The 17107-nt window shown below is 44.2% G+C and overlaps 1 protein-coding gene across 1 annotated transcript; it reads left to right on the top strand.

The window, feature by feature from the left end:
• The first annotated feature begins 4525 nt into the window (after positions 1-4525).
• Positions 4526-6285, top strand: LOC109787446 (uncharacterized). Its single transcript, XM_020345997.4, has 4 exons — positions 4526-5040; positions 5155-5415; positions 5527-5622; positions 5913-6285. The coding sequence occupies exons 1-4, from the start codon at positions 4822-4824 to the stop codon at positions 6036-6038; spliced, it is 702 nt and encodes a 233-aa protein (XP_020201586.1). The 5' UTR covers positions 4526-4821; the 3' UTR covers positions 6039-6285.
• Positions 6286-17107: the final 10822 nt, after the last annotated feature.

Raw genomic sequence — 17107 nt, forward strand, 5'->3', positions numbered from 1 at the left:
GTTTGGCAATAAACCCAAGTTGTCGTTTCTTAAAGTTTGGGGCTGCGATGCTTATGTGAAAAAGCTTCAACCTGATAAGCTCGAACCCAAATCGGAGAAATGCGTCTTCATAGGATACCCAAAAGAGACTGTTGGGTACACCTTCTATCACAGATCCGAAGGCAAGATATTCGTTGCTAAGAATGGATCCTTTCTAGAGAAGGAGTTTCTCTCGAAAGAAGTGAGTGGGAGGAAAGTAGAACTTGATGAGGTAATTGTACCTTCTCCCGAATTGGAAAGTAGTTCATCCCAGAAATCAGTTCCGGTGATTCCTACACCAATCAGTGAGGAAGCTAATGATGATGATCATGAAACTTTAGATCAACTTACTACCGAACCTTGTAGGTCAACCAGAGTACGATCCGCACCAGAGTGGTACGGTAATCCAGTTCTGGAGGTCATGTTACTTGACCATGACGAACCTACAAACTATGAGGAAGCGATGATGAGCCCAGATTCCGCGAAATGGCTTGAGGCCATGAAATCTGAGATGGGATCCATGTGTGAGAACAAAGTGTGGGCTTTGGTTGACTTGCCCGATGATCGGCAAGCCATAGAGAATAAATTGATCTTCAAGAAGAAGACTGACGCTGACGGTAATGTTACTGTCTACAAAGCTCAACTTGTTGCGAAAGTTTTTTGACAAGTTCAAGGAGTTGACTACCATGAGACCTTCTCACCCGTAGCGATGCTTAAGTCTGTCCGAATCATGCTAGCAATTGCCGCATTTTATGATTATGAAATTTGGCAAATGGATGTCAAAACTGCATTCCTTAACGGATATCTTAAAGAAGAGTTGCATATGTTGCAACCAGAAGGTTTTGTCGATCCTAAAGGTGCTAACAAAGTGTGCAAGCGTCAACGATCCATTTATCGACTGGTGCAAGCCTCTCGGAGTTGGAATATACGCTTTGATAGTGTGATCAAAGCATATGGTTTTATATAGACTTTTGGAGAAGCCTGTATTTACAAGAAAGTGAGTGAGAGCTCTGTAGCATTTCTAATATTATATGTGGATGACATATTGTTGATTGGAAATAATACAGAATTTCTGGATAGCATAAAAGGATACTTGAATAAGAATTTTTCAATGAAAGACCTCGGTGAAGCTGCTTATATATTGGGCATCAAGATCTATAGAGATAGATCAAGACGCTTAATTGGACTTTCACAAAGCACATACCTTGATAAAGTTTTAAAGAAGTTCAAAATGGATCAGTCAAAGAAAGGGTTCTTGCCTGTGTTACAAGGTGTGAAGTTGAGTCAGACTCAATGCCCGACCACTGCAGAAGATAGAGAGAAAATGAAAGTCATTCCCTATGCCTCAGCCATAGGTTCTATCATGTATGCAATGTTGTGTACCAGACCTGATGTGTGCCTTGCTATAAGTTTAGCAGGGAGGTACCAAAGTAATCCAGGAGTGAATCACTGGACAGCGGTCAAGAACATCCTGAAATACCTGAAAAGGAACTAAGGATATGTTTTCGTTTATGGAGGTGACAAAGAGCTCGTCGTAAATAGTTACGTCGATGCAAGCTTTGACACTGATCCGGATGACTCTAAGTCACAAACCGGATACGTATTTATATTGAATGGTGGAGCTGTCAGTTGGTGCAGTTCCAAGCAGAGCGTCATGGCGGGATCTACGTGTGAAGTAGAGTACATAGCTGCTTCGAAAGCAGGAAATGAAGGAGTCTGGATGAAGGAGTTCATATCCGATCAAGGTGTAATACCTAGTGCATCGGGTCCAATGAAAATCTTTTGTGACAATACTGGAGCAATTGCCTTGGCAAAGGAATCCAGATTTCACAAGAGAACCAAACACATCAAGAGACGCTTCAATTCCATCCGCGATCAAGTCAAGGAGGAAGACATAGAGATTTGCAAAATACATACGGATCTGAATATTGCAGACCCGTTGACTAAGCCTCTTCCACGAGCAAAACATGATCAGCACCAAGACTTCATGGGTGTTAGAATCATTACTATGTAATCTAGCTTATTGACTCTAGTGCATGTGGGAGACTGAAGGAAATATGCCCTAGAGGCAATAATAAAGTTGTTATTTATATTTCCTTATATCATGATAAATGTTTATTATTCATGCTAGAATTGTATTAACCAGAAACTTAGTACATGTGTGAATACATAGACAAACAGAGTGTCCCTAGTATGCCTCTACTTGACTAGCTCGTTAATCAAAGATGGTTAAGTTTCCTAACCATAGACATGTGTTGTCATTTGATGAACGGGATCACATCATTAGAGAATGATGTGATGGACAAGACCCATCCGTTAGCTTAGCATAATGATCGTTTAGTTTTATTGCTATTGCTTTCTTCATGACTTATACATATTCCTCTGACTATGAGATTATGCAACTCCCGAATACCGGATGAATACTTTGTGTGCTATCAAACGTCACAACGTAATTGGGTGATTATAAAGATGCTCTACATGTGTCTCCGATTGTGTTTGTTGAGTTGGCATCGATCGAGATTAGGATTTGTCACTCCGAGTATCGGAGAGGTATCTCTGGGCCCTCTCGGTAATGCACATCACTATAAGCCTCGCAAGCAATGTGATTAATGAGTTAGTTACGGGATAATGCATTACGGAACGAGTAAAGAGACTTGCCGATAACGAGATTGAACTAGGTATGATGATACCGACGATCGAATCGCGGGCAAGTAACATACCGATGACAAAGGGAATGACGTATGTTGTTATGTGATTTGACCGATAAAGATCTTCGTAGAATATGTAGGAGCCAATATGAGCATCCAGGTTCCGCTATTGGTTATTGACCGGAGATGTGTCTCGGTCATGTCTACATAGTTCTCGAACTCGTAGGGTCCGCACGCTTAACGTTCGATGACGATTTGTATTATGAGCTATGTGATTTGATGACCGAAGTTTGTTCGGAGTCCCGGATGAGATCACGGACATGACGAGGAGTCTCAAAATGGTAGAGAGGTAAAGATTCATATATTGAAAGGTTATATTCGGACATCGGAATGGTTCCGAGTGATCCGGGTATTTTTCTGGAGTACCGAGGGGTTACCGGAACCCCCCGGTGAAGTGTTGGGCCAACATGGGCCTAAGGGAGAGGGAGGGAAGGCCACGGGAGGTGGCCGCGCGCCCCCTCCTTGGGAGTCCGAATTGGACAAGGAGGAGGGGGCGGCGTCCCCCTTCCCTTTCCCTCTCCCTCTCCTTCCTATTCCCTCCGGTGGAAGAAAGGAAAAAGGGGGGGCCGAATCCTACTTGGACTAGGAGTCCAAGTAGGACTCCCCCCATGGCGCGCCCCTCCTGACCGCCGGCCTCTCTCCCCCCTCCTTTATATACGTGGCCAGGGGGCACCCCAAAGTAGAAGAGACAATCTCTTAGCCGTGTGCGGTGCCCCCCTCCACAGTTTAACACCTCGGTCATATCGTCGTAGTGCTTAGGCGAAGCCCTGCGCCGGTAACTTCATCATCACCGTCGCCACGCCGTCGTGCTGACGAAAATCTCCCTCGACCCTCTACTGGATCAAGAGCTCGAGGGACGTCATCGTGTTGAACGCGTGCTGAGCACGGAGGTGCCGTACGTTCGGCACTTGGATCGGTTGAATCGTGAAGGCATTCGACTACATCAACCGCGTTACTAAACGCTTCCGCTTTCGGTCTACGAGGGTACGTGGACACACTCTCCCGTCTCGTTGCTATGCATCTCCTAGATAGATTTTGCGTGATCGTAGGAATTTTTTGAATTACTGCGTTCCCCAACATTTCCGTCGGATCAACTCCGACCGCGGTTAGGCGCACTCCTCCCGAGAGGGGTGGAGAGCCATGCGGACGGCCATCTCCTCCTCTTCCCTGCATGGGGAGGTCCCACTCGGCGGATCAGGAGATCTCTGAGTCGAATCCGTTACCCGCCATGTCAGAGAAGGCCGAAGATCGCCGGAAAAGAGCTTGGGGGTGGAGTGGGTAGGGTTTCGTCCAGGATGTGAATAGGGATGATGAATATATGTGGGGTCGGAATGGGCCAGCGTGTGCTAGACCAGACGTGGCGGACGCGCCCGGGCATGTCCGGGACTCCCCATATCCGCCCTAGATATGTGCTGGATACAAGGGGTGCCAGTCAGCCTGGATGTACCGGGCCGGTATAAAGGGTGCGGCTGGGTCGCGATTTTGTGACATGTCATGGACCGGACCGTCTGCCCGGACGAATAGGGTATATGTTTGAGTAGTCCAATTGTAGATACTCTCGGATAAAATCGTCATGATACCTCCAACAATTGTGTGTCATTTCCCTCAAAAATAAAACAATTGTGTCATAGGAAACATGTCAAAACTGGTTGGGTTTGGAGAAGGAGAACACAAACCGCACGGGTGCTACAGTGCCACTCATCATCAGAGTCAGGAACGAATTCGGCTGAAAAGAAGAGTCCGGAACGAATTAATCAGGCGGCGCTTTAAGTGCGCGTCAAATTATTTCCCAGCGGATTGGAGTTAGACCCGTATCCGTCCCCAACCGCCCCCATTGAAACCTCTACTTCTTCTCTTCTGTAATAAACGAAAAAGCTCAATCGCAACAGTATTCTACTCCGACTCCGCACCTGTCACTCACGCTGCCTCCGTGACCTCGCTCCCTCTGCCCCTATATACTCCCGTCGCCGATTGCTCGACATCATTGTTGTTTCTTCCTCCTTCCGCCAATCGATCGTCCCTCTATATCATAATAATCGTCGAGGCGAGGCCCCCGCGCCGCCGCGCTGGGTCTGGGTGGGGACGTATCGAAACGATGGAGGACTTCGTGCTGAGCTACGTGGTGACCGGGCTGGCCTTCTGGTCGACGGCGTTCCTGGTGATGCGGGCGCTGATGCCGAAGCGGTCCTACGAGTTCTGCAACCGCGCCGTCTCCACCATGCACGCCGTCGCCGCCGTCTGCATGGCCTGCCTCTCCGTCCAGGAGTGGTCCTGCCCCGTCTGCCCCCTCAACGCCCCCTCCTCGCCGCGCCAGGTACGCGCCGCCACCGCACACCGCTGCGCTCGCTGATCCGTGATACACGCGCGCGCATGCACTGACTCCGTCCTCCTTCCTGTACGCACGTTCGTGTGTCCGTCGAATCGACAGATGAAGTCTCTGGCGGTGACGCTGTCGTACATGATCTACGACGCGGCGTGCTGCCACCTCAACGGCGACGTGCGGCTGGACAACACCGTGCACCACCTGGTCAGCATCGTCGGCATCGGCGCCGGCCTGGCCTACCAGAGGTGCGGCACGGAGATGATGGCGTGCATGTTCATCACGGAGATCTCCAGCCCGCTGCTGCACCTCAGGGAGATGCTCAAGGAGCTCGGCGTCAAGGACACGGACCTCAACCTCCTCGTCGATGTATACACAGACAGACCTCAGCCTCTTCTTCTTCCTCTCTCTCTCGTCTTCTGTGAACAGTACTATAATTAACTACATGTCTCTCTTCTCCGGAACCCCGCGTACGTGCAGATTCTGTTTGCGGCGACCTTTTCGGTGGGACGGATGGTTGGTGGACCGTACCTCACCTACGTAACCTTGACAACAGACTACCCCATCCTCATCAAGGTATTTTGTAACCAGACGCGCAGAAGGACCAAACAAATCTCCCGCCGTTCCGCTCCCTAACGATCTCGAACCCAAATCTCAACTTCACCTCTCTCTTTTTTTTTGGCACTTTTTTTTTTGCCAAAAAAAAGTGTACCTATTTCAAACGCCAGCTATTCCCAACTTTTTCCGTATGTAGTGCTTACTTTTCGAAATGTGTATTTCGACAATGGGTGCATATGCACGTAGGAGCAAAAGGGAATATCCGTTACTAAGTTCCTTTTCTGTGATGTTATTTTCCAATTCGCCAGGCGATGGCTGCGGGTTTGCAACTGGTGAGCGCCTACTGGTTCTTGAGGATCCTCAGGATGGTCAGGTACAAGCTCGGGAAGAAGAGGCCGGCGGCGGCGGCGGCGACCAAGCTCAATGCCAAGTGATCCATCCATGTACATACATATCTTGCTTGCAACCTTGAGCAAATTACTTGCTTTCTGGCGGGATGAGATCGATCGATCGATCATTTGTATGTACAAACCCACAGTGTGTGCCCGATTTTGGCTAAGAAAAAAGGATTATTCATGTAGCATATTAATTGTTCCACAGGCAAGCATCTTCCCAACAAAGGATGCATATATACATACTGTAGCAATTCAACTCTTGTGCAGAAACACTTTCCGATCACTACCGCTTGCCTCCTAACTATTTTTAGAGGATTTTAGGCTTCTCTTCTTGCTGCTTATACAGTTGTTAGATTGGATCATTCTTGTTATAATTCGGTTTTGGTGTGTAATTCCAATGTGTAGATTGTACCTGCATTTTTTATACATGCATGACGTGCCCTCTGTTGATGCGCGTAGCTACTGGTGTTTTGCGTTGTCCCATTACAGTCCTTTTGAACTCCTAGTTTTGTTGTTAGTAATCTGCTAGCAATAGGCGCCCGAACGAACCCCCTTTCATATTTTTGGTTTGTCCTCCGTCCGAAAAAGCTTGTCCCAAGGTTGTGTCTTGAATGGATGTATCTAGCACCAATTTGATGCTAGATACATCCATTTCAGCAACAAACTTTTCCGGACGGATAGAGTATATGCATTGGGAGTCTAGGATGGGATGCTTTGTTATGTCGTTCGGTTATTAGAAATTCTAATAGTGAAACCTGGTCCATGTTGGATCGTATGAAAAAGAAAGTTCCTCAATGGGTAAGGACAAAATAGGTGCACCAAGGGCAAGGCGGGCTCCTTTTTTTTTGAAAAACTCCACACGTATATTGATCAAATAACAATAGTCTTACAATCGTTCATTACGTAATTTGATCAATATACGTAATTACACAGTATACCATTGGACATGCTATCAAAACTAAATTTTGCTATCTCATGCACCGCCTTGTTAGCCTGCCTATCAATCTTAACAATCTTGAGATCAACAATAAACGCGCTGACCGCTTCCATTTTTAGATCCACATAAGGAGACCTGTCAACAGTTTCTTTCGCTAGGAAAGATGCAGCAAAGGAACAACCAGTTTTCAAGATAATTAGTTTGTGAAGAGTAATACCAATGTACAACCCGGCGAGGCACGCACGAAGTTCCGCCTCCTCCGCTCCGGAGCACACTCGAATAAAATCCTAAGAAGACACCAAGACTTCTCCCAGATGATTCCTAGCGACAACCCCAACGCTAGCAGATCTCAAGCTCTCCACAAAACTAGCATCAACGTTTACCTTAATATACTCCCGCTCCGGAGGCTTCCAAATAGCATGATCATTTTCTTTTTGCAGACTAAGATTCTCCCCATTCCCCATCACCCCTCCCCTTTGGTGCTTTGGTCCACTTGCACACGAGCGTTGGAAGTCGAGAAAGTCTTCCAATAATTTTCCACGAAGATAACAGACGCATTCACCGATTCTTTCCCTCTTACAAAAATCAAATTGTTTCTCAGATGCCAAGCTCTCCAGAACATAAATAACACTTGCTCGCGTACCGGAGACCCCAATTGGTCAAGCAGGATGAGAAGCCAATCTGGCCCCGTAAATCTGAACAACTTCTCCCTCGGAATATTCCACACGTCCCCCAAGGCGATACGCAAAGCACGCGCGTTAGGGCAAGGCAGGCATATTGGAGCTCATCTTCACTGCAACAGTGTCATCAGTCAACAGTAAAAGATACTCTCTCTGTAAACTAATATAAGAGCATTTGGATCACTAAACTAGTAATCTAAATGCTCTTATATTAGTTTACGGAGGGAGTAGTAATGATTTTGCTAATGATCTTTAATAAACATCTAATGTTGGGTTGAGCTCAATAAACCTTGCATGTCTTGGCCCCGCCTTTCCTTGACCTTGTGCCAGTGAGTGAGCAGGTTAAACAATAAAACACAAAGATTCGCTAACGAATTTTCAAATCTATATGTTGGGTTTGGCCTTTTTATTTTAAGCAAACTTGCAAAGCCTTATTTAAATCGTCGCAATATTTATAGGGACAGACAAAAGATTTCTGAGTTGACCCAACCAACCATGACGAATAACACCTAGAGATTAAACATGTGCTGTGAGGTTGCGAGCTTCGAAGTTCGAGCTCCTAAACTCTATGTTCGAAGGTCCTAAACTCTATGCTACAAGTAGAAAAGGACTTTGGCCATTCTCTGATATCTTTAGTAATGACTCTGTGGCTTCAACAGGAAAAGTTCTCTAATCTCTATAAAACCGAGTAAATAGGAAAAACAGGAAAAGAGAAAGAAAAAAAACAAGTGAAGGAAAGCTTCTAGGATGTTCCCCAAACCGGAAAACCACACTGTTGTGTTGCCACACTATATGGGCCGGACCGCTTAAGAAGCATGCAGTAATCCTTATGCGCTTTCTACGAGCAAGGAAGAAAACGGCCGGGCATCCTATTTGGCACGCGGTGCACACCCACTGTTTCCAGTTAAGTACATCTCAGTCGGCCAAACTGGCTCATTTTCGGTTTTGGGAAGGTTTCTAGAACCTTCCTAAACCAGTTTTCTTTTTTAATTTTATTTTTTTCTCCTTTTTCGTTCTCATTTTTTATTTTTCGTTTTCCCTTTTCTTTATTTTAAATGGTTTCCTTGATTTTTATCTATTATTATTTATTTTCAGAACAATTTTAAATTCGTGATTTTTTCTAAATTATAAATTTTTATGTAAACCTGAATATTTTTTAAATTCATCAACATTTTTATCATCGTAAAAAAATTCATATTCGTGAATTTGTTTTTGAATCAGCGAACATTTTCTGAAATTTTGAACATTATTTTGAGTCAGCGGACATTTTTGAATCAATCAACATTATTATAAATTTGGGTACAAATTTTAGAAATTCCCAAACATTTTTGAATTTTTCAAAAAAAATCATGAACATCTTTTAGACTCACGAACATTTTGTAATTTACAAATATACATGCAAATTTTATTTTGACGGACATTTCCTATAATACTGTGAACATTTTTTAAATACGAAAACATTTCTTTAAATTCGTGAACGTTTTTTGAACCTCATGAACATTTTTTAATATTTGAACATTTTTTGAATTCATGAACATTTATGATTTTTTGAACAGTTCTTTTTTCAAAATTCACAACAATTTTGGATTTTAAAACTTTTTTGAAATCCAGAATTATTTTAAAGAATAATAAAACATAGACAGAAAATAAAAAAGAAAAGAAAAAAGAAAAAAAATCGGGGGGGGGGGGGGGGTCCAACCCGGCAAATGTGTCGGGAATGCCTTTTTTCTTTGCTTCCGTGATAAGCATGGTCGTGTCTCTCAGAAAACGGAAAAAAAACATGTTTCTTTTTTTCTTTCACGAGAAGCACGGTTTTGCTTCTGCAAGAGGCGCGAATTTGCTTCTGCGAGACGCAAGGTCGTGCCTCTCGGAAACGACAAAAACACGTTTTTTTTCGTTCGCTAGGGGCATGGTTCTGCTTCCGCAAGAGGCACGGACGTGCCTTTTAGAAATGGAAAAAAATGTGTTGTATTCTTTTTTGCGAGAGGCACGGTTTTGCTTCCGCGAGAGGCACGGCTGTGCCTCTCGGAAACGGGAAAAAAAAGAATGCGTTTTCTTTTTCTTTTTCCTTCCGCAAAGCATGGCCCTGCCTCTCGGAAACGGAAAAAAACACGTTTTTTTTCCTTTCGCGAGAGGCACAGGTTTACTTCTCGTAGATGCACGGATTTGCTTCTGGTAGAGGCACAGTCCTGCCTTTTTTGAAAAGGAAAAAAAGACATGCTTTCGGTTTGGTTTTTCGTTCGATTTTTTAAGTTCACCAAAATGTATCAACATGAAATCTAGTTTTGAAAATCTCGACGTTGGGAATTCAACGCTGAAAACGGTTCAAGATTTAAACGCATAGTTTAAAAAATAAAACATTTTGAATAAACAGGTCTATGAAAAAAGGGAAAACTCCCGCGTTGCGACAAGTGACACACATGCAGTGTGCCACTTGTCGCAATGTGGAAAGACAGGAGTGAACTTTAAAAAGATTGCACCTTAATTAATGTTTTCACCGAAAACAGCGCCATAAGCGTCGAAGAGCAAATGCACAGCAGTTGTCCAGTAATGTGCTATCGGCCAAGCCCAATAGCGTCGCTCATCTTGCTTCGCTCTTTTTTTTCCTCGCGCTGGCTCTTGAAAGAAGATACTAGCTGCTTGCTAATAAGTTTCTCAAAAAAAACTGCTTACTAATAAAAGAGACTTTGTGTTTTAATAGATTTTGAATTTACAAAATTGGAAATATTTTCATAAAAATAAAAATATGTTCATAAATTTATAAAAGAATTACCAAAATTTTACAAATTTGACGCATTTGAAAATTCTTCATGGATTTAATTTTGTTCATTCAAACATTATTGTAAATTTAAAAACTGTTCATGAACTTAAAAATGTTCGTACACTCGCCGGCCCAGAAACCAACTCCAGCACCCACACATTGACTCACCCTGACACTTTGCCTCATTGGAATCCGCTATTTAAAGGCGGCCACACCAAGCTCACAACACAGTACAACACACCCGCTCCAAATCTTTCTTCCATGCACCACATCCACCATGACCGCGAGCGGGAACGCTTTGTAGGAGAGCCTCTCGACCCAGCAGAAGCATGAGGTGGCCCTCCTTGCGGCCGCCTGGCAGAGCCACTGTGCCAGGCGGGTCGAGGCCGGCATGCCGACCAGCTCCCGTAAGGTCTCCTACGACGACCCTACGATGCAGACAGAGTCCGACTATGACTCAGCGTTGGAGCCCGCGACAGTGCATGCCGACTTGACAATGGAGATGGTGAAGGCGCACTTCACCACCGCCCAGACGGAGGAGCAACATCTGCTGGCTGTCGACCAAATCTACTGTGAGCGCGTGAGCGAGGTGGCTGTGGTGGCCATGGCCGCAACGAGCCGCGGCGAACCCTAATTTCATGGCCGAGCAGTGGGCACACTACGAGGCCGCGCGTGCTCAAGCAGCCGCTCATAACACAGAGCCGGCGTAGCCAGACGTGGATGCGGCACAGGCGATCGAGGACAAGAACGCTGCCAGTTGTGTGTCCTGCGCGCCTCCATCGATCTTCCTGAAGGAAATATGCCCTAGAGGCAATAATAAAGTTATTATTTATTTCCTTATATCATGATAAATGTTTATTATTCATGCTAGAATTGTATTAACTGGAAACTTGATACATGTGTGAATACATAGACAAACAGAGTGTCACTAGTATGCCTCTACTTGACTAGCTCGTTGATCAAAGATGGTTATGTTTCCTAGCCATAGACATGAGTTGTTATTTGATTAACGGGATCACATCATTAGGAGAATGATGTGATTGACTTGACCCATTCCGTTAGCTTAGCACTCGATCGTTTAGTATGTTGTTATTGCTTTCTTCATGACTTATACATGTTCCTATGACTATGAGATTATGCAACTCCCGTTTACCGGAGGAACACTTTGTGTGCTACCAAACGTCACAACGTAACTGGGTGATTATAAAGGTGCTCTACAGGTGCTTCCAAAGGTACTTGTTGGGTTGGCGTATTTCGAGATTAGGATTTGTCACTCCGATTGTCGGAGAGGTATCTCTGGGCCCACTCAGTAATGCACATCACTATAAGCCTTGCAAGCATTGTAACTAATGAGTTAGTTGCGGGATGATGTATTACGGAACGAGTAAAGAGACTTGCCGGTAACGAGATTGAACTAGGTATTAAGATACCGACGATCGAACCTCGGGCAAGTAACATACCGATGACAAAGGGAACAACGTATGTTGTTATGCGGTCTGACCGATAAAGATCTTCGTAGAATATGTGGGAGCCCATATGAGCATCCAGGTTCCGCTATTGGTTATTGACCGAAGATGTGTCTCGGTCATGTCTACATTGTTCTCGAACCCGTAGGGTCCGCACACTTAAAGTTCGATGACGGTTATATTATGAGTTTATGTGTTTTTGATGTATCGAAGGTAGTTCAGAGTCTCGGATGAGATCGAGGACATGACGAGGAGTCTCGAAATGGTCGAGACGTAAAGAACGATATATTGGACGACTATACTCGGACATCGGAAAGGTTCCAAGTGATTCGGGTATTTTTTGGAGTACCGGAGAGTTACGGGAATTCGCCGAGGAGTATATGGGCCTTATTGGGCTTTAGGGGAAAGAGAGAGGAGAGGCCTGGCGCCCCCCAAGGCCTAGTCCGAATTGGACTAGGGGGAGGGGTTGCGCCCCCTCCTTCCTTCTCTTCTCTCTCCCCTTTCCTTGACTCCTACTCCTACTACTTGGAAGGGGGGAATCCTACTCCTGGTGGGAGTAGGACTCCTCCTAGGGCGCGCCATAGAGAGGGCCGGCCCTCCCCCTCCTCCACTCCTTTATATACGGGGAGGGGGCACCCCTTGGAGACACAACAATTGATCAGTGATCTTTTAGCCGTGTGCGGTGCCCCCCTCCACCATAATCCACCTCGATAATATCGTAACGGCGCTTAGGCGAAGCTCTGCGTCGGTAGAACATCATCATCGTCACCACGCCGTTGTGCTGACGGAACTCTCCCTCAAAGCTCGGCTGGATCGGAGTTCGAGGGACGTCATCGAGCTGAACGTGTGCTGAACTCGGAGGTGCCGTGCGTTCGGTACTTGGATCGGTCGGATCGTAAAGACATACGACTACATCAACCGCGTTGTCATAACGCTTCCGCTTTCGGTCTACAAGGGTACGTGGACAACACTCTCCCCTCTCGTTGCTATGCATCACCATGATCTTGCGTGTGCGTATGAATTTTTTTTAAATTACTACGTTCCCCAACAGTGGCATCCGAGCCTGGTTTTATGCGTAGATGTCATATGCACGAGTAGAACACAAGTGAGTTGTGGACGATATAAGTCATACTGCTTACCAGCATGTCATACTTTGGTTCGGCGGTATTGTTGGATGAAGCGGCCCGGACCGACATTACGCGTACGCTTACGCGAGACTGGTTCTACCGACGTGCTTTGCACACAGGTGGCTGGCGGGTGTCAGTTTCTCCAACTTTAGTTGAACCGAGTGTGGCTACGCCCGGTCCTTGCGAAGGTTAAAATAGCAGCAACTTGACAAACTATCGTTGTGGTTTTGATGCATAGGTAAGAACGGTTCTTGCTAAGCCCGTAGCAGCCACGTAAAATTTGCAACAACAAAGTAGAGGATGTCTAACTTGTTTTTGCAGGGCATGTTGTGATGTGATATGGTCAAGACATGACGCTAAATTTTATTGTATGAGATGATCATGTTTTGTAACCGAGTTATCGGCAACTGGCAGGAGCCATATGGTTGTCGCTTTATTGTGTGCAATGCAATCGCCCTGTAATGCTTTACGTTATCACTAAGCGGTAGCGATAGTCGTAGAAGCATAAGTTGGCGAGACGACAACGATGCTACGATGGAGATCAAGGTGTCGCGCCGGTGACGATGGTGATCATGACGGTGCTTCAGAGATGGAGATCACAAGCACAAGATGATGATGGCCATATCATATCACTTATATTGATTGCATGTGATGTTTATCTTTTATGCATCTTATCTTGCTTTGATTGACGGTAGCATTATAAGATGATCTCTCACTAAATTATCAAGGTATAAGTGTTCTCCGTGAGTATGCACCGTTGCAAAAGTTCTTCGTGCTGAGACACCACGTGATGATCGGGTGTGATAGGCTCTACGTTCAAATACAACGGGTGCAAAACAGTTACACACGCGGAATACTCAGGTTAAACTTGACGAGCCTAGCATATAACAGATATGGCCTCGGAACACTGAGACCGAAAGGTCGAGCGTGAATCATATAGTAGATATGATCAACATAGTGATGTTCACCACTGAAACTACTCCATCTCACGTGATGATCGGACATGGTTTAGTTGATTTGGATCACGTGATCACTTAGAGGATTAGAGAGATGTCTATCTAAGTGGGAGTTCTTAAGTAATATGATTAATTGAACTTAAATTTATCATGAACTTAGTACTGGTAGTATTAGCATATCTATGTTGTAGATCAATAGCTCGCGTTTTGCTCCCCTGTTTTATTTTGATATGTTCCTAGAGAAAACTAAGTTGAAAGATGTTAGTAGCAATGATGCGGACTTGGTCCGTGATCTGAGGATTAATGTCATTGCTGCACAGAAGTATTATGTCCTTGATGCACTGCTAGGTGATAGACCTATTGCAGAAGCAGACGCAGACGTTATGAACGTTTGACAAAAGCTCGGTATGATGACTACTAGATAGTTTAGTGCACCATGCTTTACGGCTTAGAACCGGAAATTCAAAAATGTTTTGAACGCCACAGAGCATATAAGATGTTCTAAGAGTTGAAATTGGTATTTCATACTCATGCCCGTGTCGAGAGGTATGTGACCTCTGACAGTACTTTTCCTACAAGATGGAGGGGAATTTCTCAGCTAGTGAGCATGTGCTCAGAATGTCTGAGTACTACAATCACTTGAATCAAGTGGGAGTTAATCTTCCAGATAAGATAGTGATTGACAGAGTTCTCTAGTCACTATCACCAAGTTACTAGAACTTCCTGATGAACTATAATATGCAAGGGATAACGGAAATGATTCCCAAGCTCTTCGTGATGCTGAAATCGACGAAGGTAGAAATCAAGAAAAACATCAAGTGTTGATGGTTGACAAGACCACTAGTTTCAAGAAAAGGGCAAAGGGAAGAAGGGGAACTTCAAGAAGAACGGCAAGCGAGTTGCTGCTCAAGTGAAGAAGCCCAAGTCTGGACCTAAGCCTGAGACTGAATGCTTCTACTGCAAAGGGACTGGTCACTGGAAGCGGAACTGCCCCAAGTATTTGGCGGATAAGAAGGATTGCAAAGTGAACAAAGGTATATTTGATATACATGTTATTGATGTGTACTTTACTAGTGTTTATAGCAACCCCTCAGTATTTGATACTAGTTCAGTTGCTAAGATTAGTAACTCAAAATGGGAGTTGCAGAATTAACAGAGACTAGTTAAGGATGAAGTGACGATGTGTGTTGGAAGTGGTTCCAAGATTGATATGATCATCATCGCACACTCCCTATACTTTCGGGATTAGTGTTGAACCTAAATAAGTGTTATTTGGTGTTTGCGTTGAGCGTGAATATGATTTGATCATGTTTATTGCAATACGGTTATTCATTTAAGTTAGAGAATAATTGTTGTTCTGTTTACGTGAATAAAACCTTATATGGTTACACACCCAATGAAAATGGTTCGTTGGATCTCGATCGTAGTGATACACATATTCATAATATTGAAGCCAAAAGATGCAAAGTTAATAATAATAATAGTGCAACTTATTTGCGGCACTGCCGTTTAGGTCATATTGGTGTAAAGTGCATGAAGAAACTCCGTGCTGATGAGATTTTGGAATCACTTGATGCTTGCAAACCATGCCTTATGGGCAAGATGACTAAGACTCCGTTCTCTGGAACAATGGAGCGAGCAACTGACTTATTAAAAATAATACATACTGATGTATGCGATCCGATGAGTGTTGAGGCTCGCGGCGGGTATCGTTATTTTCTGACCTTCAAGATGATTTGAGCAGATATGGGTATATCTACTTGATGAAACATAAGTCTGAAATGTTTGAAAAGTTCATATAATTTCAGAGTGAAGTAGAAAATCATCGTAACAAGAAAATAAAGTTTCTACGATCTGATCGTGGAGGAGAATATTTGAGTTACGAGTTTGGTCTTCATTTGAAACAATACGGAATAGTTTCGCAACTCACGCCATCTGGAACACCACAGCATAATGGTGTGTCCGAACGTCTTAACCGTACTTTATTGGATATAGTGCAATCTATGATGTTTCTTACCGATTTACCACTATAGTTTTGGGGTTATGCATTAGAGACAGCTCCATTCACGTAAAAAAGGGGCGCCATCTAAATTCGTTTGAGACGACACCATATGAACTGTGGTTTGGCAAGAAACCAAAGTTGTCATTTCTTAAAAGTTTGGGGTTGCGATGCTTATAAGAAAAAGTTCCATCATGATAAGCTCAAACCCAAATCGGAGAAATGTGTCTTCATAGGATACCCAAAGGAGACAGTTGAGTACACCTTCTATTACAGATCCGAAGGCAAGATATTCATTGCTAAGAATGGATCCTTTCTAGAGAAGAAGTTTCTCTCGAAAGAAGTGAGTGGGAGGAAAGTAGAACTTGATGAGGTAATTGTACCTGCTCCCTTATTGGAAAGTAGTTCATCACAGAAATCTGTTCCTGTGACTACTACACCAATTAGTGAGGAAGCTAATGATGATGATCATGTAACTTCAGATCAAGTTACTACCGAACCTCGTAGGTAAACCAGAGTGAGATCCGCACCAGAGTGGTATGGTAATCCTATTCTGGAGGTCGTGTTACTTGACCATGACGAACCTACGAACTATGAGGAAGCGATGATGAGCCCAGATTCCGCGAAATGGTTTGAGGCCATGAAATCTGAGATGGGATCCATGTATGAGAACAAAGTATGAACTTTGATTGACTTTCCCAAATGATCGGCGAGCCATTGAGATTAAATGGATCTTCAAGAGGAAGACGGACGCTGATAGTAGTGTTACTATCTACAAAGCTAGAATTGTCGCAAAAGGTTTTCGACAAGTTCAAGGTGTTGACTACGATGAGAGTTTCTCACTCGTATCTATGCTTAAGTCTGTCCGAATCATTTTAGCAATTGCCGCATTTTATGAAATCTGGCAAATGGATTAACAAAACAGCATTCCTTAACTGGATTTGTTAAAGAAGAGTTGTATATGATGCAACCAGAAGGTTTTGTCGATCCTAAAGGTGTTAACAAAATGTGCAAGCTCCAGCGATCCATCTATGGACTGGTGCAAGCATCTCGGAGTTGGAATATACGCTTTAATGAGTTGATCAAAGCATATAGTTTTATACAGGCTTGCGGTGAAGCATGTATTTACAAGAAAGTGAGTGGGAGCACTACAACATTTCTGATAAGTAAATGACATATTGT

Source organism: Aegilops tauschii, chromosome 3, assembly GCF_002575655.3.
Source record: "Aegilops tauschii subsp. strangulata cultivar AL8/78 chromosome 3, Aet v6.0, whole genome shotgun sequence".
Taxonomy (NCBI): domain Eukaryota; kingdom Viridiplantae; phylum Streptophyta; class Magnoliopsida; order Poales; family Poaceae; genus Aegilops; species Aegilops tauschii.